Source organism: Syngnathus floridae, chromosome 16 (genome assembly GCF_059516105.1).
Source record: "Syngnathus floridae isolate MCC-2025c chromosome 16, RoL_Sflo_1.0, whole genome shotgun sequence".
NCBI lineage: Eukaryota > Metazoa > Chordata > Actinopteri > Syngnathiformes > Syngnathidae > Syngnathus > Syngnathus floridae.
The window spans coordinates 2,245,680-2,268,024 of record NC_142428.1 but is presented as its reverse complement, the minus strand read 5'-3'; the positions used below and the strand labels follow the sequence as shown (position 1 = coordinate 2,268,024).

The 22,345-nt window shown below is 49.0% G+C and overlaps 1 protein-coding gene across 4 annotated transcripts; it reads left to right on the top strand.

The window, feature by feature from the left end:
* Positions 1–43: 43 nt before the first annotated feature.
* On the top strand, positions 44–22,183 carry tnika (TRAF2 and NCK interacting kinase a). 4 transcript variants are annotated; one of them, XM_088399980.1, is made up of 35 exons: positions 44–380; positions 3,365–3,430; positions 9,960–10,016; positions 10,677–10,802; positions 11,069–11,179; positions 11,471–11,561; positions 11,874–12,004; positions 12,084–12,138; positions 12,407–12,485; positions 12,575–12,750; positions 13,423–13,489; positions 13,569–13,767; positions 13,892–14,008; positions 14,534–14,620; positions 14,888–15,088; positions 15,150–15,590; positions 16,083–16,247; positions 16,366–16,605; positions 16,672–16,778; positions 16,854–16,969; positions 17,037–17,134; positions 17,229–17,252; positions 17,553–17,621; positions 17,689–17,795; positions 17,874–17,970; positions 18,039–18,185; positions 18,269–18,365; positions 18,428–18,598; positions 18,674–18,817; positions 18,886–19,020; positions 19,122–19,222; positions 19,299–19,448; positions 20,658–20,817; positions 20,893–21,032; positions 21,242–22,183. In XM_088399980.1, the coding sequence occupies exons 1-35, from the start codon at positions 324–326 to the stop codon at positions 21,323–21,325; spliced, it is 4,413 nt and encodes a 1,470-aa protein (XP_088256106.1). In that variant the 5' UTR covers positions 44–323; the 3' UTR covers positions 21,326–22,183. The 4 variants fall into 4 exon arrangements, with proteins under 4 accessions (XP_088256106.1, XP_088256107.1, XP_088256108.1 ...); XM_088399981.1 differs by lacking the exon at positions 15,150–15,590 and having other exon boundaries at positions 45–380; XM_088399982.1 differs by lacking the exons at positions 15,150–15,590; positions 17,229–17,252 and having other exon boundaries at positions 45–380.
* Positions 22,184–22,345: the final 162 nt, after the last annotated feature.

Below are 22,345 nucleotides of genomic sequence, written 5' to 3'. Positions count from 1 at the left end.
CCCCTCCCTCCCTGCCTCCCTCCCTCCCTCCCTCCCTCCTTCCCTTTCCGCTTTCCATCCGCTGGCTGTCTGTCACCACACACGGAGCGGCGGCGGTGGCTCACAGTCACACACACTCGAGCCGACCCGCGAGGCATCACTACCGGCTTCTGTTTCCCCTCCGTCCCGCTGACATGAACCGGGAAGCGGTCGCCGTCGTCCTCGCCTCGCTTTAACTGGAGGCCACGGAGAAACATTCAACGGCAGGACCACCTTGGACGTTAAGAGCTTTTTGTTTTTTGCTTTTATTTATTTTTTATCTTTCTTTTTAGTGTGACTCCGCCATGGCGAGTGACTCCCCGGCTCGGAGTCTGGATGAAATTGACCTGTCTGCTTTGAGGGTGAGTGAACCAACCCAACATTGTTCTTACTTCTTGGGTGCACCTGACACAGGAACCAGCAGGTGCATTAAGCTAAAAGTGTGTATTATACAAGTACTGTGTGCGTTTGCGTGTGTGGGTACGTGTTTTTGCTGACCTGGATCCTCGGTACCCCCCCCCCCCCCCCCCCTTAAGCCCACCAGAACTAGAAATTAAAACATTGTATAAAAAAAAAACATGCATCATGATTAAGTAGAATTGAAAAAAATCTAAGCTCACAAAGCATCATCATTTAATGTTTCACTTCAATTGTGCTGGACCCCTTGTGGTGCCGGCCTTGGCCACTAGGGCATAGTAAAATGCAGCAATGCAGATAAAAACAAAGACATTTTCACAACTATGCTGCTGTAATAGTGTTTTCCCCCCCCCACAAAGGATAAAGAATCTACGCGTGTGTATGTTATTTTCTGTCTACATTAGTTGCTTCATCCCTCGTGTTCAGATATCGGTTGCATAAAAAGTTATAAGAGCGACTTTGATGCAAAGTGTTAAAGCATCAATTATGATTTCCTTGATGTGTTAAGATGGCGGTCAGCGAGCTGTTTGCCGTAATGACGAGCGGGTGCGCATACATAAACGAAGGACAGAAGCTCGGCCGTTTGCCTCTGACACATATGCTGGCTTTTTAAACCCAAATAACAACAACCCCCCCCTCCACACGCTGTCATCTGAGTGTACAGTCATCCACGGACTAGACAGGAAGTAGGTCAGCTGCATGGGTCTGATGCGGGGAGGTGGGGGCCAGGGGGGTTGTGGTTTTTGTCTCTATTTGCACTCAAAGATGCAAAGAAAGCGAGTGGGAGGCACAAGTGGATTTTGCTGCTTACTGCCGCTGCTGATTTTTTAACTTTCTCATGTTTCGTATAGAATTTTATAGGCAGGATGACACGCTAGTGGCTAGCGCACCCGCCTCACCATTCCAAGGTTCTGGGTTTGAATCTCAACCCTGGCCTTTATGTGGCTAATTTTAAGACCAATTCTGGTATATGGTGGAATAATATAAAATATTCAAAAAGTCTCAATCCAAAGAAAAACAACACTCGTCAAGACCCCAGACCCAATAGTCATCTCAAAGCCCGCTGCCCACCGAGGCCGCATTCCTCGGCACCGCAAACGCCATGGCAACGGGGCCACGGCAGCGCCCGGGGGCTTACACAAGGCTTATTCATGAATCGCCGATATACTGTATGCGAGTCTGTCCCCTCGTCGGGTTCTTCCTCCTCTTCACTCAGCCGTGACGTCCCATCTCCACTTGACCCATTTGGAACCCCCTCCCACTACTCCGGGACAGACCACCAGATTCAGATCCTGGCCTAGAACTTGAAACTCAAAGCACTTAGCAGGTGAGCTGGATCACAGCCTAGATCGGCCCGGTTTGACATCCTGGTAGGAATCTGTCAATCAGGCCCGACGCGGCGGGCAAACTCTGTCACGGCTCGTTTTCTCGTAAACGCGTGATTAAGACTCGATTCCCGTGCGATGAATAATGCAGCGGCGAGATGTGGGCGGGATGTGCAGGGAATTTAGACTGGGTGCCTCATCACTTTTGTGTTCCAAGTGCAGACCACCAAATCCCACTTTGCCGCCCGCCATCAAGACTGCGTCCATCCTCTCAAGGCTCTCCCATTTAATCCGCCCCACTTGTGTGTAATTCACTTTCCCGAGACCATCAAGTCGATGCGGCGGGAGGACGAGGCTAAAAACGGAAGGGAGGACTTTTTAAATAGTGATGATTAGACATCCACTGAGGTTTCTAATGTGTTTGTTCACAAGCATGGAAACTAATTTTTTTACTTTACTGTAACAATGTTGTATAAGCGACATGCGGGGAAAAAAAGCTTCACAGATTTGTGCATCAGAGTAATAAAAAGTTTCAAAGATATTTATTAATTAAAAAACAAATGTAACTTTTCTAATCACTTATTTCACACTAACACTTTTGCTTTGCACATTTGACTTGCTAAGTCCTGCGGCGATGGACAAGCGCTATTTATTTTACAAGATTTATTTAGGAAAGAAAGAAAAACACTTTAACTTGACAACCCCCTTGAATGAGAGCCTTAGATGGACTTGAGAAGGAAGCCCGGGTAGAATAGCGGCTATTGTTGGAATGCCGTAGCAACGGGCACCAGATTGGAAGAGGGAGGTGTCCGTGTGTGAGGGGGGGGTCAGTGGGTTTGTCACACTTTCCAGTCCGGTCTCAGCCGCTTGTTGCTTGCGTGTCCAAGTCCCGGTAGCGTGTCACCTTTATTAAAAATGCTCACTTCTTTGTCACGAATACGTACGACGACGCTAAGTGGAATGAGCAGTTAACGCGCTCCTAGCAACCACTGTCAAGAAGCCCCGCGTAAAGACTTTCACTTAGCGTGTTGGCGTGCAAAGCGCCTTGGCTAATTAACTCGGAACTCCGGAGGAACTGTCGGGACCCGGCGGGGTCTCTCTGCTCGTAAAGCAAGAATGTCTTCATGTGCTCACCATGAGAAGGCTTCGGTTTTATATCCCGACTGGGATGTGAGTGATTGAAAATTTGATGACCGCACGTGGGATTTGTGAAAGCGTTGTGCCTTAAATGACCACCGATCACCTCTTTTGCACAAATATCGATTATTCTTCTGCAGGAAATGACAAAAAATACATTCCAATGTTTGTTAAGGCCTTAATCACCACCAATCGCTTCTTTTAGGTGGTTAGCTTATCCGTTGTAATCAACACATGCTATTGTTAGCTGTTATTGTTAGCTTTACCCTCGTTCTGGACTTTATTTCACTCAATTGCCACAACTTGCCGTTTCTACATGGATGCTTTCTCTGTTTATGCAACCAATGACCTTAGTTTGCTCTTATTGCCATCAATCGCCTCATTTTCATACCTGCTAGAAATAACAACCCTAAACGCTAAACTTTAAGTCGCCAATAGTGACGCACTGTTGTTATCTGTCTTCTCAGGACCCCGCTGGCATCTTTGAGCTTGTGGAGCTGGTCGGAAATGGCACCTACGGCCAAGTGTACAAGGTAAGACCATGTACATTGTGTGTGTGTCAGGCAAGGGGAAGTGTGCGCGCGTGACACAGGAAGTGTCTTGCTCAGCTGTTATTGTGTCGCAACATCGCCGTTAAATCTGTTCCGTGCTGGAAAGGCACAGCTCATTTACTGGCTGACTTTTCGTCTTATACTGCCCCTGGTGGCACACAACCGAATGAGCAGGTTCGATTTTCACAAACGCAAAATTGAATTCTATATCTACTGTTAAATAATGGTTGCAATATTGTGTGTTTGTATATCCCAAAAAATATTATGATTGTCACCTTTCCACACTTTTCCACATGGTTTATAGAAATAAATAAATACATGGATAAATAAAAGCATCAACACTGGAGCAACAAAAAGAAAAGGACTCTATTAAAAAAAAAAAAAAGGCTCTGTCTCGGCGTTCATAAGCCCGAAGAGGATCATCATACTGTGAGCAGCTCAATCTGAGAGTGTAAGAAGATAAATTGACCTTCAGTCTGATGGATATTAGTTGGGTAAAATGCTGCCGCCGCCGCCGCTGAACCATTTTTAGACTCTTTGTGTGTGAGAAAAAGGAAGATACTAGACTTAATTCTCTCCGCGGCGATCAATGGAACGTCTATAGAGCCTCCGATCGGAAACATGGCTACAAAAAGATGAATCTGATCTTTGAACGGTCAAACCCAACATGGCCGTGACGATGAATCGATTCATCTCCATACATTAATGGATTCATCTCGATACGCGGGCCTTTTAAATCAAAACCCATTCCCCGATTGTGCGCGCCGTTCCGAGATCTGCTCCTTTCCGTGTGACGCGAGATCATTTGCGCTTTCCTTCCTTATCAACGCTCTTTCCATTCACCCCACTATCAATAAATAATCAGGGTTTTTTTTCCTTTCATCCCTTTTGGGGGAGCGAGGGAGGGGGGGGTGAAGCCTCCCTTGTGAGCAGTTCTTGAGCGAGCAGCCGACGGCGTGAACGTATCAAATAGATGCACTCTATAGAACTTGCACTGGCTGCTCTAAAAGGCCCATAAATAGCGAACACGGGTAATGGTGAATAATTCAACGCTTTCTCCTTCTTCCACTCTCCCGTTGGCTCGTACTTTCTCATCTCATTCCTGCCGCAACACCTCGCGCAAGAAAGCGAACGGCAAACATGTTTGGCCAAGAAATCAAGAAAAGATACGGCCCCAAAATGCAGCCCCTCCTTCCCACCGCGAGACGACTTATTGATCGGCTAATTGATTAATTACACTGCCCGTTCGTTCCCGCGGGGGAAAGTCATCTCTCTCTCCCTTGATGGGATCCAAGGACGAGTGGCGAGCGCGACCAATCGCGGCCGAGCGGCGTGAAGGATGTCGCCTCGCCGTCCTGCTCGCTTTTAACACGCGTCGTGCCAGTGGCTTTTGCATAATTCACACACTTTCTCCACGTGGCAAAGAAGCAACCAAAACGGGAAAAGTCTCATTCAGACTGACAACGCTTTTTTTTTTTTTTTTTTACTTCCATTTTCCATGATTGGACCATAACGCCAACTTCCCACACATGAATCCGACAATCCTAGCAAAGAAAAGTAGATTCCCCAAATAACACCTTGTAATTAGACGCTGTCACGGAACAGCAAGAAAAAGCGTCCGCCTCTTGACGTCGACTGACACCGTGTCGTTTTCTGCCCCGGCTGTCGTGCCTGTGCTGTTTTTCCACACGTCGGCACTTGCATGAACACACACGCGCACGCTTCGCTCTCCCGAGTCCTTATGAATGAGCCCTGAACCGTGACCGAGGTGGATGCTGCTTGTTACCGTGGGAACAGCAGATGTGCCAATTCTCCTACGACGCACCTGCCGGCGCATTCATTAGCCCGTATCCTCTCTGGCGCCGTTTTACCGAAGGCCACGCGGCCCACTTACCCACAATGCACGGCGTGCGGCCGTCACCCGGTCAATTAGCCGCATCTGATCCCCAAAACCTCTTTTGTTGTTCTTTGGTTTTGCCGCAATACAACACACCCTCCGCGCTATACCGCAGAGTCGCTAGCTGACCTCTCGGTGTGACCTCCGGCGCCACGGGAACGTGACGCCACTGTGCTGAATCCGCTCGCCGCCTCCCTCGTCTTCTCTCGTTTTTCTTTAGCTGCCGTTTGTCATTTTCTTCAAAAGACTTCAGGCAAGGTTGACCCCAAGTGAGGGATCGGTGTTACTAAATTAGAGAGGTGCACTTGTGACCCAATCAGTCTGAACCAGTTAGCGAGTCGCTGATGCGCTAGCTAGCTTGGGAAAACATGGCAGCAACACCTTACAGCTGACAGGGAAGTGGAAGAACACCACCGCTGCTGCTGTTGGAGTGTTACGCTAAAAATACATCACGGCTAATGTTGCGCCGCGTTGCTAATTATCTTGCCGTAGCGTGAGCGGTCGCTGACAGTAGCGGGGGGGGAATGCAGCCCGCCGGTGACTGATTAGACTTTCAAGAGGCTTTAGCAGATAACACCCTCAACACGTGCCGCTTGTCTGCTCGCACACCGACCCACACCTGTAGCCGGCAATAAAAAAAAAAAAAATCGCTCTCTTCCATCCAAGTCTCATCTGTTCTTCCATATTGTCACGACTCTCCTTTTTGAACGGGTCTCTTTTCCCTTTCCTTTTCCGTGAGCCGCCTCGGGCCGCCTCTTGTGTTTCCTTGGCAGTATTAGATTGGAATGGAGGCCTTTGTCACTTTTATTTACTGCTTCACTGATTCCACAGCAGTGTGTGTGTGTGAGTGAGTGTGTTTACTGGCTGTGTGTGTGTGTTGCGGAGATTGCAGGTGTCTTTAACTGTGGCGAGGTGCGCTTGCCACTTTGATTGCTCCCTTATTTCTTTGAGTTCGGCGAGGCAGAACAGTGTTTTTGGCCCATTCGTTTGGCCAAAGTGGCCGTAATTCCCGGCACCTGCTGCAGAGCATGATGGGAGTGAAGGTCAACGGAGTTCAGTGTTGACGCTCCGGGGGGTGAAGGCTGAAACATTGCTGTCACAGCTCCGTTACGCTCAGATGACTTCTGCCCTCTTTTCCTGTCTAAAAATCTGATGAAAGTCTTCCGACTCCACTCAGCGTTTTCATTGGCCCGCTGGCTAGTTTTTCTGGCGCAGGTTTCACGAATATTGGCCTCGAAAATGGCAAAAACATTCATCTGTGAATTTATAAACGACTCGATGCTGCCTTACTCTCTCTGTCTTAAATGACAATTTGACTTTTTCCTCATATTTTGGATGCCTTTATGGCAACATACATTTTTATAGTCTGTTAGCCTTAGCAAGCTAACTGCTACATCAATACGATACAATAAAGAGTTAGCAAGAAGCTAAGGCAGTGTGTTACGCTAACAGCGTTTACACCTGAACGCTAATAAATTGCCGATACACTAATGTTGGGCCCCGTGTTGGGATAGCGTTCAGCAAATTATGATCTGATGTTTTTGTTTATATGCGTGGATTACCAGTATGGCATGGATTAGGATTAGGATTAAGGCATAACCCACTTCCTCTTCTTGACAAAGAGTTACTCGCTGACAGTTTAGCCAGCGCAAGTGTTCATTCATGTTATTCTTTTTCTGCAAATGTTATTTAGGGGGGGTTAGCTGGAATGGATTCATGGCATGGTCAAACTTTCTCATCATCCACACGTCAATTCCTTTGCTTCCTTCCTCTTCTGTCTCCTTCCTTCCTGTCCTCTGCCTCACCTCGCTTCCTAACTTGTGTGAGGGGACTGCTCTTTCATGCAAAGTACACAACCGCATTGTGTGTGTGCGCGCGCATGCACATGTGTGTGTTTTTAAGTTTCATGCCCGGCCAACACTGTTGCTAAGCTACCACAGGAAGTGTCCTGCATAGTAAATGTGTCCTGGTGATGGTGTGTGTGCGCGTGCATGTGCGTGTGTGTAGAACTGACTTGGCAAGGGCACGGACGGTCGTGCACTTCAACAATCAAAACACACACACACACTCGGATATCCAGCAGCAGGTTATATTAAGGCAGTGGCAGGCATCCCAGTCACACATGATAAAGAAATCCTTCGTCCTGCAGCCACCAGCGCATGTATATGCCTGTGTGTGTGTGTCTGTGTGTGCATGTGTGCTATCCTTAACCTTCAACTCCATATATGCTAGCAGGGCACATCGTAAAAGTGAATCATCTAACGCACACATTGAAGTTCCTCTTATGCATCCCATGGTGCACACACACACACACACACACACACAGACACACACACACACTAGAATTTAGACCAGCTAAAAGCCGCTCTCGCTTGTGGCAATATTGGTGGATTTCATTGAGGTGCAGAAATGGATTTTGAGCTCTGCAGAGGTGTGTTGTGCATTTTATTGCATTCACAACAAAAACAAAGTAGCAGCATCATATTATTAATGTTATTTAAAACAATAATAATAATAAATTGGGTGGCAATCAAGTCAAGGCTGTGTTCGCTCCCACAATGGCGCACATGCCCATTTCTACCGTGTGGAGATTTTGTCGCCCTGCAACCAAATTAAAAATTTTCAAAGCTAAATTGTGAAACATTTACATTGCATGTGGGCGGAGCACGGCTCCGTCACGATGTCTACTTTGACTCCCGCGGTATCGACTCTTGTGCGACGCCGTGGGCCCGGAGGCTGATTGGATATCAGTTTGCTATCAGTTGACTGTCAGCTTCACAAGCGCGGCCATCCGAGCGGAACGCGCTTTTCCAATTGGCTGCGTTATCACGCTAATGCACCTGGCCTGCCAGCTTCGCCGTTGCTTTTGGGCAGCTCCCGTGACTGACGTGTTTTCCTCTCGACACATTTGATCAACAATAACTTGAGCGGGACTCCGCTGATGATGATGACGGCGCCGGAGGACGGAATCAGCTGCTTTTTGTTTTGCTCATCCACACATGAGCAGTCACAAAAGGAGATGTGACGCCTGGCTTGGCCCGGCCCGACCCGACCCGGCCCGGCGTCACATCTGCTCGTCGCGCTCTGAGCCTAAGGTTGTTTTGCGGGAATTAACGTCGGCGTACGCCGAGACGTCGCCTCTGAGCCGCGACACAATAAGAGGGGCTCGGAAATACGAGCGTGGCATTTAGGCACGGAATGAAAGAGGGGTTAAGAGGGTTGGATAATGAGAGGGAATCAGCGGGATAAGAGCGACAGGGAAAAACTGTAGATTTAGGTCAGAGAGTCACAAACGGAACGGGCGGAGGATGGGGATGAGCAGCAGAACCGCTTGTACTGAATGGGACCAAATAATGGCCACGATTAATATGGTGTGCGATCGCTTTTCCATTTATGGTTGCGACCTTATGTTTCAATTCATAACAAACAAATATGTCTGACTTTCTGTTCAACCAAAAAATGAAAAATACTGGCAGGTACTTTGGTGCCAATCCAGCCTGCCCCCTGACGGGTATCATTCTTGTTCCATCTGGCACATGGCGAGATGAATTCCAAGCCAGGCGATGCTTGCGGCTTTTGATATGGCAGATCTGAAGGTCACACAGAGGACATGTCCGTGTCAAGGAGACAGAAAATGGTCCTCATTTTTGGTCAACTTGAGATGCAGATGGCGTTTTGGGGGTCAAAGACAAATGGCTCTGGCGATTTGCAACATCACCGGCGGGAAAAAAAACAAGGTCGAAGTTGGTTAAGGACAAGTCAAGGCAGATCTGACTGCTAAGAGGCCGCGATTCTTTTTGTGGGCCGCCAACAAAGCCGGCCCTTGTGCCCGTGGAATTGGGCCACTCTGATCCTAATGAGCAATTCTTGCCCAGATTTCCCTCTCGCGGATTCTTTCAGCGTGAGAACAAGAAGCATCTAAAAAAATCCTTGCTGGCTTTGCTTGCCGCTCGATTGTTCTTCCTGACAATGAGTCGTCGCCTTCGAATCTTGATTTTTGGAAGATGAAATTGGACCACTCCGCCTTCTTTTCATGAATCGATGGCTAATCATCCGAACTGCTTTTTTAACTGGGGCAGCCCCCTCCGCTTTGGCTTCTTCTCACAGTGACCCATTGGTGGGAGCCCCCAGGGGGCGCTTTCGAGTCCGACCCCCAAAACGCCATCTGCTTTTGAGCAATTCCTCCAGTCGTATCCTTGTTTCGGTTCCATTCACTACAATGTAAATCATGATAGTATACGATGAATCACAATTTCATCCTGCCAAATATCGAAATCAACGTCAATGGTCTGGTCCGAGTTGACTGTGACACGTAAACACAAAACCGGCATATTAATTAGTTCAATCCAGACGAGTTAAAGTGATGCAATTTGCCGTCTTAGCATCTTTAGCCTCGTTAGCATCATCTGCATTGACCCGCTTCGGCTTCCAGCATACCCCGAGGCTTGGGGTAACCTCGATAAGCTGCCGTGATACCTCTGGCCCAGTTCTTGCAGTCATTTTCTGACTGACTGAGCCATCAAATCAGAATCGTCACAACTCAAATGACCTGTTGACCGAATAGCAAAGACTGGAATTTTATTCTATTTCTTCCCCCTTCCTGTCTTTCTGCAGGGTCGCCATGTTAAGACAGGCCAGCTGGCAGCCATCAAGGTCATGGATGTCACCGGGGTAAGCACACACTCACACCCAAATGCACCCCCCCCACACACACACTTTCTCTCGCATAAACCGCCAACTCCCACGATTATACCACCGTGTCATCTAATTAAGAGCGATGAGTCAGTGGCAGCGAGGAAAATGAGGACAAGCCCATCGCCATGGTAATATTAGCTGCTGCTATCAGGGCAGAAGTGTGGTCTCAAGCGTGTCTGCAAAGCGGGAGAGAGGGATCTCAGTTATATTTAGAGACTACACTCACTACTCAGCGCAACAATGAAGCAAAACAACAATCAGTGGCTTTTTTTTTTTTTCACCCAGAGTGCCTTTGAAATTGCTGGATCAGAGCCGTATGTTAATATATAGTATTTATCCTCAAAAGGCCTCCATTGGCCTTGTGTCACCTGGAGACACAGAGATGGAGCTAAACCTATACAGGTTAAAAAGCAGTGGGCCTAAAATTGAACCCTGGGGAACACCATAAGTGATTTATATGGGATTCGTTCCTTTCACCACATCAGGATGGGAAAAGTGAGTGAAGTCCTGACATGTTGGCATTCCCAAACACATAATTGAAAAATCCTGGGGGTCGTTCGTTAGCCAACTGTGTTATTTACGTCTGCAAATTGCTAATGTCTTGCTTTTTGCTTTCCGTGTGTGTTTGTGTCTCAGGATGAGGAAGAAGAGATCAAAGCGGAAATCAACATGCTGAAGAAGTACAGCCACCACCGCAACATCGCTACCTACTACGGAGCGTTCATTAAGAAGAACCCCCCAGGGATCGACGACCAGCTATGGGTGCGCTGTTGTTACTCAACTTCAGATGGGGAGGGGGGCGGGGTACATGGCACTGAAGGTATTCCCACGCCGCTCAGGATCAGCGTGTGCGTGTGTGTAAACAAGGCGAGTCGTGAGCCGATAATGCTACCAAAAATGTGACGCTAACTTTGGTTGGAAAAACAACGGCGGGCTTGTTGTCCTCAATCAATGACCTACTCACAAATTCAAAGTCTGCCTTTCATTTTATGCCCCAGTGATGGCATCCACCTTGTTATTTTCCGCAGCTGGTCATGGAGTTCTGCGGCGCCGGCTCGGTGACGGATCTGATCAAGAACACCAAGGGCAACTCTCTGAAAGAGGAGTGGACGGCCTACATCTGCCGAGAGATCCTCAGGGTGAGCGTCATTCATAGTTCTCGTAATTGACGGCGCATCCCGCGGCGACCAGATGCTCATCTGGCCCGTTTGTGCTGACAGCAGATCTGCTCGAAGGAACTTTAACTGGCTGATTGCAGTTTGATACTACTGCTTTCCTATTTAGACGTGACAATATTTTTAAAAGCTTTTAGTGAAGTGCCGGTCGAGGTCCTCTTGAAAATGAGCCTCTTTCCATCCTGGTAATCATCTCTACTTGGCTCATGGTGCTACACTGTGTCTGTATGTGTGTGGCTGTGTGTGTGTGTTCAGGGCCTGACTCATCTCCATCAGCACAAGGTCATCCACCGAGACATCAAGGGACAGAACGTCCTGCTGACGGAGAACGCCGAGGTCAAACTAGGTGGGTGTCGTCGCGTAAAAGCCACTTGGCGAAACGGCCCCGCTGATTGGATGGGCCTGAAGTGTGTGTCTGTGTGTGTGTAACTTTTGGCTTATGGCCATTTACGATGCACGTTTGCAACGACAGTCGGCGCACTTTCATTTTTTACCTCCCCGCTGTAAAAAAAAAGTTGAACAGGCACCTTTGTTGATCATTTATAGATTCATTCACGTTTATGAGCCAGGACGATTTTTGATTGTGGTAATCAAATTTTCATCTATATTTTTGGACTCCCGCACAATGATTTATATTCTCGTACATTGTCTTGCGTAGTGGACTTTGGCGTTTCGGCCCAGTTGGACCGCACGGTGGGAAGGAGGAACACGTTTATCGGGACGCCGTATTGGATGGCGCCGGAGGTGATCGCCTGCGACGAGAACCCCGACGCCACGTACGATTTCAAGGTACTTTGAGAAACTAGCGTGGGATGAGTTTGACGCCTTGAGGGTCACCTTCCGGATGAACGCATTGCTGTCGTTGCAGAGCGATTTATGGTCACTGGGCATCACGGCCATCGAGATGGCTGAAGGAGCGCCGCGTAAGCCACCGTCCGTCCGTCCGAGTGCAACGACCGGAATGTCATTGTTCTCAAATTCTGTCTTCAAATCACTTTGCAACAAAAAAAAAAGGCATCAAAACAAATCATCCTGAGGCAGGAGTAAAAATGTATTATTGTGACGTTTATGACCCATTTTGAAGACAGCAACGCAGCCCCCGAGCACACTCAAACTTTGTCACGCAGTAAACATCCAGCGAGGAGCCATTTTTTGTAAGAATTCCGTCTGCTTTCATGTGTCACCCCCCAGCGTTGTGTGACATGCACCCCATGAGAGCCCTCTTCCTCATCCCACGGAATCCCGCGCCAAGACTCAAGTCAAAGAAATGGTGAGAACTTAATTGAGACACGCTCGTTCTCCAGAAGATCCCAGCAGAAATACCTGAACTGGTTTTTGTCGTTACGGCGACACGTTCAGGTCGAAGAAGTTCCAGCTGTTCATCGAGAGCTGTCTGGTGAAGAGCCACGGCCAGAGGCCCAGCACTGAGCAGCTCCTCAAGCACCCGTTCATCAGGGACCTGCCCAACGAGAGGCAGATCCGCATCCAGCTCAAGGACCACATCGACCGCACCAAGAAGAAGCGAGGCGAAAGGGGTGAGAATTGCCTGAGTGGACAAAATTGTCACACTGAAATGTCAAGTTGTGTATCTGATAAGAAATGTTGTGATGCTCCATAATTTGAGCAAGGATGAATTTAAGTGGTCCAAGAATGGAACCTTGTTGAACTCCGCATGGGATTTCAGTTCAAATCACTGAAATGCTCATTTTGCCATGGGAGTGTAAAATAAGAATAGCTGTAAAATCCATCTCAAAATACAAAGTACTGCGAAAATTCTCATTTTTAAAACAGAAACTCACAAATGGGTAAAAATACAGCGATGAAAACAGGCGGCGGTACGAAAATGGATTTTGAAACAAGACTCATTGCAGCAAGGTAGCCCCGAGGACAACCTTACACACTTCCAACTTTGTCACGCAGTAAACATCCAGTGACAGACCTCAGTTCCGCTTTCAACGAGCGAATGATGGCCTCGCCTCGCCGCATACGCTGCGTCATTCCCAAGCAGATTAATCGCTTCATGTCACAAACGCCGTAAGCCATCTGATGATGTATAGAAAGTTTTTTTGTGTGTGGCAGAAGGTGGAAAATAATGGTGGAGTTGAGTGAGGATTTGGCAAGGTCACAAAGTATCAACCGAGTGTGTGAAAAAAAGACGGCGGTTTTGATCTCTCTCGTTATATTCCACGCGTGTCTCCCAACATCAGACGAGACCGAGTACGAATACAGCGGCAGCGAGGAAGAGGACGAGGAACGAGACTCGGGTGAACCCAGGTCAGCGCCGGCCCACAAACAAACTCATGGAACGTTCTTCTCCAAATTTAATCGCCACGTCGTCGTCTTCTCGTATAAGCTCCATCATCAACATCCCCGGCGAGTCGACCCTGCGGCGGGATTTCCTGCGCCTGCAGCTAGCCAATAAGGAACGCTCGGAGGCGCAACGACGGCAGCAGCTGGAGCAGCAGCAGAACGAGGAGCACAAGCGCCTGCTGCTGGCCGAGAGGCAGAAGCGCATCGAGGAGCAGAAGGAGCAGCGGCGCCGCCTGGAGGAGGTTGGTTCAAATTCGGAGAGGCCGCTCGCCAGCAGGAATAGGCGTTGTCGACAATACTTTTAAATTTTCTGCTGCCTTTGTGCCAAGTGGTCCAATCAAAAGTTTGTCTCCAATCCCTCCACAGCAGCAGCAACGCGAGCGCGAGCTGAGGAAGCAGCACGAAAGGGAGCAGAGGAGGCGATACGAAGAAATGGAGCAGCTCCGTAGAGAGGAGGAGCGGCGGCACGCCGAAAGAGAACAGGTTGCTACCAGCTATAGTTTTCAAAAGTATTTAAAAAAAATAAAAATAGAGCCCCCTAAGAAAGTACAGCGTTCTTTTGTGGTGTAATTCCAATGTTGGCCACTAGGGAGCAGCTCACCATTGACAAGCTTAATTTGAACGCAGAAATTTGTGCGACCAGTGATTATTTCTAGCTCGGCCTACTTTTTTTCTGAAGATAAGTAGTTTTCTGCCATCTTACTTTTACGGGTTCCTTTTAATAATAATCATGCATGTATTTTGTGAAATGAGTTTTATTAGTTTGGAAAAACAAAATTGCTCACTATACTAACACTGTACAATTTGCGCTTGCTCTCAATATTTTTTAAATGTGCGTTTGAAGTCTTTAAAGAAATAAGTGCTGTTTAAAAGCAATGCCTTGGAGCACCACCCCGTCCCTGTTCCAGAGCATCTCCTCCTCCTCTTTCTGCATCTAGATGTCACTAACGCTAACATTTCTCAACATTGCTGCTGTTTTATTTTTTTTTCCCCTCGCACGCTGCTCAGGAGTATATCCGTAGGCAGCTGGAAGAGGAGCAGAGGCAGTTAGAGATTCTCCAGCAGCAGCTTCTACAGGAACAGGCGCTCCTGCTGGTAACCTGGCTCAATGTTTACACGTCCAGTGCAGCATCCAGGGTTTTTTTTTTTTTGTCTTCCACCTCCAGACCAAGCATATTATCCAGCCCGAGTCATTTTGCCCAAGTTGTTAGTGGAAATTCTGGCCAGTCTTTGTTCTGTGTCCATTTAAATGTTTGCTTCTGGTGCATTTTTGCTTTGCCTTCTTTCATCCGCTCATCCCCTTCTGAATTGTGCTCGGTTCATCCGGCTGACGTTTTGCCCTTCTTTTTTCTTCCCTCCAAGGAGTACAAGCGCAAGCAGGTGGAAGAGCAGCGGCAGGCCGAGCGTCTGCAGAGGCAACTCCAGCAGGAACGGGCCTACTTGGTCTCGCTGCAGCAGCAACAGCAACAGCAGCAGCAAGAGGGGCGGCAGGCGGAGAAGAAACAGCTCTACCACTACAAAGACGTCGTCCATCCCAACGACAAGCCGGCCTGGGCTAAAGAGGTTGGTGATGAAAAGCACGCTCAGATGAGATAGTTAACACTTTCAGAACTTTGACTCCCAGGTGCCACCGCAAGCGCAGGTTCAGCGCGGTAACCCGCCTCGCTCGAACCTGCGCCATCATCAGTCGTTCAATCAAGCGCCTTCGTCCTCGTCCCCGGCGGCCCACCACGGCCAGCCCCGAGCTCAAATCCCTAGACGCACGCCGTCCGTGGGCGGCCAGATCCTCCGCATAGCGCTCGACCCCGAGGTGCCCCTCGACCCGGGGCTAAAGCGGGAGATAAGTCAGCAGGTCAGAGAGTTGAGGGCTCAGAACCGCAGTCAGAGGAAGCGCAGCCCGACCGGCGTCAAGGAAGACGCTAAGGCGCCTCGTAACCCCGAGAAAGAAGCTCCCGGTCCCGTGCCGCTCAGACAGTCCAAGTCCCCAGGCAGGCCTCTCTCTGCTCCCAGTCACGCTGACATCTCAGATGTTCTTACTAAGGCCCCAGCGCAGGTCCAAAAACTGGTCAGTGCTCGCCGCCACCCGTCCGCACAACTCCGCCGTAGACTAGAAGAAAAAATAGCCAAAGGTTTTTCTCAAACTTTCTCTTCTGGGTGACAATGCTAACATTTCTCTGCCTCCATAGAACTAAACAAAAAGCTGCCATTTTGTTTCCCTTCAAGTTCCTTGACTACTAACAAAATCCGCGTAGAGCCGCATGCGTAATGTAGCTGTGACGACCCAAGTCATAATCTTAAATAATCCCCCTCGATAGATTATGAGCTCGTGAGGATTTGCAAAAATCCTCCCAGGGGGATCGTTCCCGTTGCGCATGCGACGTGACCCAAAGGGGGACTGAAAGAAAACAGCAGGCCATGACTCCAACATTTGGAGCTCCCTTGCAGGCTTTTACTTTGATCCAGCTGATTTGTAGTTTGTGGCGAGTCCTCGAAAATTCAGGTCCTAAACGCCGCCACCGCTGGGCTGTTGAGTGACGGCGGTGTGTGTGTGTGTCAGGTGGAGGAAAGGTCAAAGCTGAACAGGCAGAGCTCTCCGGCACTGCAGCCTAAAGTGTCGAACCGGATCTCCGACCCTTCCCTCCCTCCCCGATCCGAGTCCTTTGGTAGCGGCGGCATGCAGGCCGCCCGAACTCCACCCACCCACCGTCCCGTTGAACCCCAGGTGTGTGTGTTTGTCCTTGTCCCGGTCTTCCTCGGTCCTCCTTCATTTTATTTCTCACGCTGCACTCTGTCTTGTAATTCCTTCTTCTCAATTCTCGGCTTCTTATTCTTCACCTTAGATGGCCCACCTGGTTCCGGTCAAGACGCACTCCAGCTCCATGTCGGGTTCTCAGTCCCTGCAGGACCAGACGGGAGGCGCTCTGAGCGAGGGCATGGTCCTCAGGCCCGACATCCCCCGCCAGAACTCCGACCCGACTTCTGACATCCAAAGTCCGCCACTTTGTATCGCAGAGCGAGATCGGGACAGGAGCCGGCTCAGAGAGGAAGACCTGCCGTCCAAGCTCCGAGAATCCCAATCGGTAAGACCTTCCTTGGCGCATCACCAGCAGTGAATGAACTACTATGTGGATTGATGGTCTTTCCAGATCCCTCAGAGGACCACCTCCATCTCCCCAGCCTTGGTCAGGAAGAACTCCCCCAATGGCGGTGTCGGTTCCGGGCCTCGAACAGGATCTCAGCTTATACGAGCAAGGTGAACTTCTTTAAGTTTATTCCGGGATGGTCTCTTCTTAGATTATTTAACTTCTCCATATTCCCCCTGTTTTAGTAACCCAGATCTGCGCCGATCCGAGCTCTCCCTGGACGCCATGCTGCAAAGAACTTCCTCCAACTCGTCGTCGTCTTCCTCGCCCTCGTCCCAGGGAGGCTCGGTGGAGAGGAGAGGTACGTTTTCTCTTACGCTCGTACTTGCCATGTGATTGCTGATGTGTGGTCGTTCTCCCTCCGACAGGTCAGAGCAGACAGGAGACGTCGCCGTTGGGAGCCAATCAGGAGGCCAGATCCAAACAGGAGGAGGGCCGCGAATCAAGCCGACCCAGCAGGCCCGCGGTGAGTCCAAGCGTACAAACAAAAGTTTCTTGCTCAAGTGTAGGAAATTGTTTTGGCAAAACCTTTTCTCTGCCTCCCTCCCTCCATCCTTCAGAGCTATAAGAAAGCCATAGATGAGGTTAGTGAGCCCCCTTTTTCCTCAGTCCTGAGTGCCCCCCTCCCCTCCCCAGGATGGACGTTTGAATGCACGCATGGGTCACATCAACCATCGAGCATCTGTGAATATCTTCCAATCCGTTGTCATGGTTACCGGTCGCTCTGGTGGCAAGCACATGCGTGCGTGGCCTGGTTTAGCACGTCAAAGAACGTCTCCACCTTCACTACCGCCTCCCCATGTTGTCCTTTCACTCTTGAGAAAAAAAAAAAAAAATGTGATAGTTCAATTCAAGTGTGAAAAAAAAATCTTGTGTCCTTTCAGGACCTCAGCGCTCTGGCTAAGGAACTGCGAGAGTTGAGGGTCGAGGAGGGGAACCGGCCTCCGGTTAAGGTGCGCTCTCGAGATCACGGCAACTTTTTTCTTTCAAAAATTCATGAACGCTTTCTTTGCAACACAGGTGACTGACTATTCGTCGTCCAGCGAGGAGTCGGAGAGCAGCGACGAGGACGGCGAGCCGGTGGGACACGACGGCACCGTGGCCGTTAGCGACATCCCTCGTATCATGTGAGCTGGACAATCTTGTTTCTGCTTTGTTGCAAAATGCATCATTTGGTCTTGTAAATGTTTTTTTAATTTCTGCAGGCCAGCCGTGCAAAGCAGCGGCGAGTCTTACGGAGGACTGAGCGAGGGGCCGGAGCCTTACAGCAACTCCAAAGATGGCACGCTGGTCATGAGAGAGGTGACCACCCACATAAAGCGTCAACACCAAAACGAGACGACCTCTGACCGCTTTTTTTATTTTCTAAGGCCGAGGAAAAGAGGCGAGGCAGCCACGCCGAGAGCAACGGGTTTGGCAATCACGGTAACCACGGCAACCTACCCGACCTGGTACGGCAGAGCAGCTCGCCCACAGCCCCGCCCACCGCCCTGCAGGAGCTGGGAGACATGCCCGAGGTCCTTGAAACGCATCCAATCGCACTCCCGCTTCCAGAAATCAGAGGACATGGACAGCATGTTTTCGTTGTTCCGTCTCGCAGTTCGGTCTTGGCGGTTGCAAAGCGTCCTTCACCCCGTTTGTGGACCCCCGCGTCTACCAAACGTCCCCCAGCGACGAAAATGAGAACTCAGCAGCTGGTGAGTCCGAGTCGATCATCCCGAATGCGCCGTTATGACCTGCGTCCTCTTTGCCGCGGCAGCCATGTTTGCCAGCGAACTGCTGCGGCAGGAACAGGCCCGCCTCAACGAAGCCAGGAAGATCTCGGTGGTCAACGTCAACCCCACCAACATCCGACCGCACAGCGACACGCCCGAGATCCGCAAGTACAAGAAGCGGTTCAACTCGGAGATCCTTTGCGCCGCGCTCTGGGGTACGTCTTGAAACTTAAGCTCCGCCCCCCTCCATCCAAAAAGCTGCGTACCTTACCTCGCTCGCGTGCCTTCAGGTGTGAATCTGCTGGTGGGGACGGAGAACGGCCTCATGCTGCTCGACCGAAGCGGCCAGGGAAAAGTTTACAACCTGATCACCAGGCGGCGTTTCCTTCAAATGGACGTGCTGGAGGGCCTCAACGTGCTCGTCACCATATCGGGTAGCTCAGATTTAGAGGCGTGGTCTGGTTTTTGCGCAGCTTCAAAACAAACTCGCGGCTACTCTCAGGGAAAAAGAACAAGCTGCGCGTTTACTACCTGTCCTGGCTGAGGAACAGAATACTGCACAACGACCCGGAAGTGGAGAAGAAGCAAGGCTGGATCACCGTCGGGGAGCTGGAAGGATGCGTGCATTATAAAGTCGGTAAGCGGGAGCTGCGTGGATTCTAGCCTAGCCTAGCGTAGCGAGTCGTCACTGCACTCGAGGACTGGAGAATGCTTCTCATGCGTGTGTCGTGGTTCCAGTGAAGTACGAGAGGATCAAGTTCTTGGTGATTGCCCTGAAGAACTCGGTGGAGATCTACGCCTGGGCCCCCAAGCCCTACCACAAGTTCATGGCCTTTAAGGTATGGAGGCTCTCTCTAGTGGTGCGTGAAGGAATTTTTCAAAGAGCTTAATGTCCTTCCGTTTGTTGGTTGGCAGTCGTTCGCCGAGCTGCAGCATCGTCCTCAGCTGGTGGACCTGACCGTGGAGGAAGGCCAGAGGTTGAAGGTCATCTACGGCTCCAGCGTGGGCTTCCACGTCATCGACGTCGACTCGGGCAACCCCTACGACATCTACATCCCGTCACACGTAAGTTGGGATTTCCAAAAAATTATATCTGATTTTAAAATGATTATCAAATGTGTCTCGTCCGTCACGGGCATTTCAGGCCCCCCTTGTGAGAAAGATGCCATTTTGTCCCGTAGTGGCAGCTGTCAGCTCTCCCGCAGCTTCACATTTTGGCTCGTCTCTTAAATAGTTTAAATAGTTGTCAGTCCATCACTGGTCACATGCGGCGCGCTAATTTGGTTTTAATGCCTGCTTGCAGATTGGTTCTTAGGAAAAAAAAAGATTGCTTTTCATTTTGAGCACATCCGTTTGGCTTATACATCAAATTATTTTATTTATTGCATAATTGACATCCGCCTCCTCTCTCTCCTGCTCCTTCCCTGCCAATTTTGTTTTTCTTTCAGTGCGCCAAAGAGACCAAGGTGACACGCTGCCCGACTGTCTTTTTTGTGTAGATGTACAGATAGATGTCTAGCTGGCCAAAACGTGCCCTAGTTGAAGCACACCTAGCAGTCAAAAAGAACGGAGGCGATGAAACTCATCTCGCCCCCTACAGCACAAGATCAGAATTGCGGTATCGCGAACTAAGAAAAGTTTTGCGTCATTTTTTACTAAATCAACTTTTTTTCCGTGATTTTCCGTATGTCTTGGGCTGAGATGAGTTTTGTCGCTACTCACTCGTGTGTTTGTACTGAATTTGTCCTTTCATCTTCATATTGTAGCATTTTGTTGTTGTTGGCTACCTTACTAATCCATCTAGTGTTTTGGTATCCATATTTTTTTTTTTTTTGCCAGATATGTATTTTTTAAAATATTTGTATTATTGTGTCCTTCATATAGAAAAACCATTTTTTTCAGTGGTAAAACTTAAAATCCCTTTTTGGCTTTTGTCTTCCCGAGATAATAGTTTGAATGAATTTAAGAACAAGCAGAAGTTGATGCTTTAGCAATCACAAAAAAGTAAGGTGTGCTGAAAAGCAAATAATTGTGAAGCTGAGAAAGCCTGGGAAAAACACCTGCAAATCCCTTTTTTGGTGTCAAACCCAAACGTATTACAGGAAGCTTTTAACTACGCTTATGCCTCAGCGTCAACAAACCTGCTTACAGAGGATTTAAAAAAAAAAAAATGGCTTAAATACCCCACAGGGATATTTTAATCGGATCGGATTTACGATTACATTTGACAGGTTTTATCGCCCTCAAATGTACGTGTGCATTTGTGCGTGTTAGATTCAGAGCCAGGTGACGCCGCACGCCATCGTGGTGTTACCTAAGACGGACGGCATGGAGATGCTGCTGTGCTACGAGGACGAGGGCGTCTACGTCAACACTTACGGCAGGATCACCAAAGACGTTGTGCTGCAATGGGGGGAAATGCCCACCTCTGTTGGTAAGTGTGTGTGTGTACGCATGATGTGGGAACAATCAAGGTATTTATTGTAAAATATTTTTTTTTGTTCTCCAGCTTACATCCACTCCAATCAAATCATGGGCTGGGGCGAGAAAGCCATCGAGATCCGCTCGGTGGAGACGGGCCACCTGGACGGAGTCTTCATGCACAAGAGGGCCCAGAGACTCAAGTTCCTGTGCGAGCGCAATGACAAAGTACGGGCAGGAACAAGAACTTTTCTCAATGAACATAGCAGGAACAATGACGGCTGAAGTAATGTGCAGGAGCAAGAATTGTCTCTTCTCTGGAACAAGAACTCGTGAAGTCAAGTTTGCATTGCAGGAACAATGACCACCGCAACCTGCAGGAACAGGAACTTTGCTGAATGCATGGCAATTATTTCTCTCTTTCTGTCTCTCCTCAGGTGTTCTTTGCATCGGTGCGCTCAGGAGGCAGCAGTCAAGTGTTTTTCATGACCCTCAATAGGAACTCCATGATGAATTGGTGATGGCCCCGCCCCCTTGGTCCAGCCTCGATCTCCCATAGGTTGACCTTTTCCTCCTTTTTGCACACTTTGTCCGCTCCTCTTCCTCCTGCCGCCTTGCCCTCATGACTTGAAACAAACACCTCCAGGGCAGCGGAGGGACCACTTGATCTCCTCCTCTTCTTCCTCCTTCTCTTCCTCCTCCCGCCAATCCAAAAGATGACGTCTGCGTCCCTTTACGGCGAAAATCGCACACTTCCAACCAACCTCCTTCACGGCCTTCCTCCCCTCTCCTCTTTTTGTCGTCTTTCCACTCTTCAAAGGTGCTGCATCAGTCTTGAGCTGTCAATCAACAAAGAGCGGCTGTGTGAAACTTTACAGCACACACCTGTCCCCGAAAAAAAAAAAAAAACGTGCATACGTAATTCCGAGATTGAAGTCTCGGTGAGGGAGGGGGGGTCTACGCATTTTTTTTTTTATTGTAGTTGCGTTGGATTCGCGCTAACACATTCGGAATTGTTTGGATAATTATCGCTAGTGACAGACGAGCTAACGAACACCTCAAACCATGTTGTCGTGTACTGTACTAAAAAAGGCTGTAGATGCACAACAGGCTAACGGTTTAGCAATAAAGAGCCAAGCGGTCTTCCCACTGTGCGCCGCCGTGCGTGCGTCCTGTACGTGTGTGTACGTGTGTGTGTGTGTTGTCCCAGTCATCACACTGAGGACTCGCAGACAAAACTACTGTAACGTTTTATTTTTGCCGTGTGTTTTCATTTGTCTTTTCTTTTTTTTAAAAAAAGACTAATTATCCAGTTTGAGGATTTGTTTTGTTTTGTAAGAGACACTGGAAGAGAAATAAATGCAAGAGTAGAGCCATGATGCTGCTGCGTATGTTCTTGAGTTGGGGGGGGGCAACGTATAATAATGAAAAGCTCCTTGCGTGTTTGTCCGTTCGGGTCATTACACTTAGGAGAGAAATGTAAGCGTCAGACTTTGGTCACCTTGTGAGTGGATCATTAACCAGATGGAGTGATTGAGTCA

Excerpts from the sequence above, each read along its gene's own strand:
- tnika (XM_088399980.1), top strand. The coding sequence starts at position 324 with ATGGCGAGTGACTCCCCGGCTCGGAGTCTGGATGAAATTGACCTGTCT. Across the intron at positions 18,366-18,427 it reads AAATGAGAACTCAGCAGCTG|CCATGTTTGCCAGCGAACTG; the intron begins GTGAGTCCGAGT and ends TTGCCGCGGCAG. Across the intron at positions 19,449-20,657 it reads ACATCTACATCCCGTCACAC|ATTCAGAGCCAGGTGACGCC; the intron begins GTAAGTTGGGAT and ends TGTGCGTGTTAG.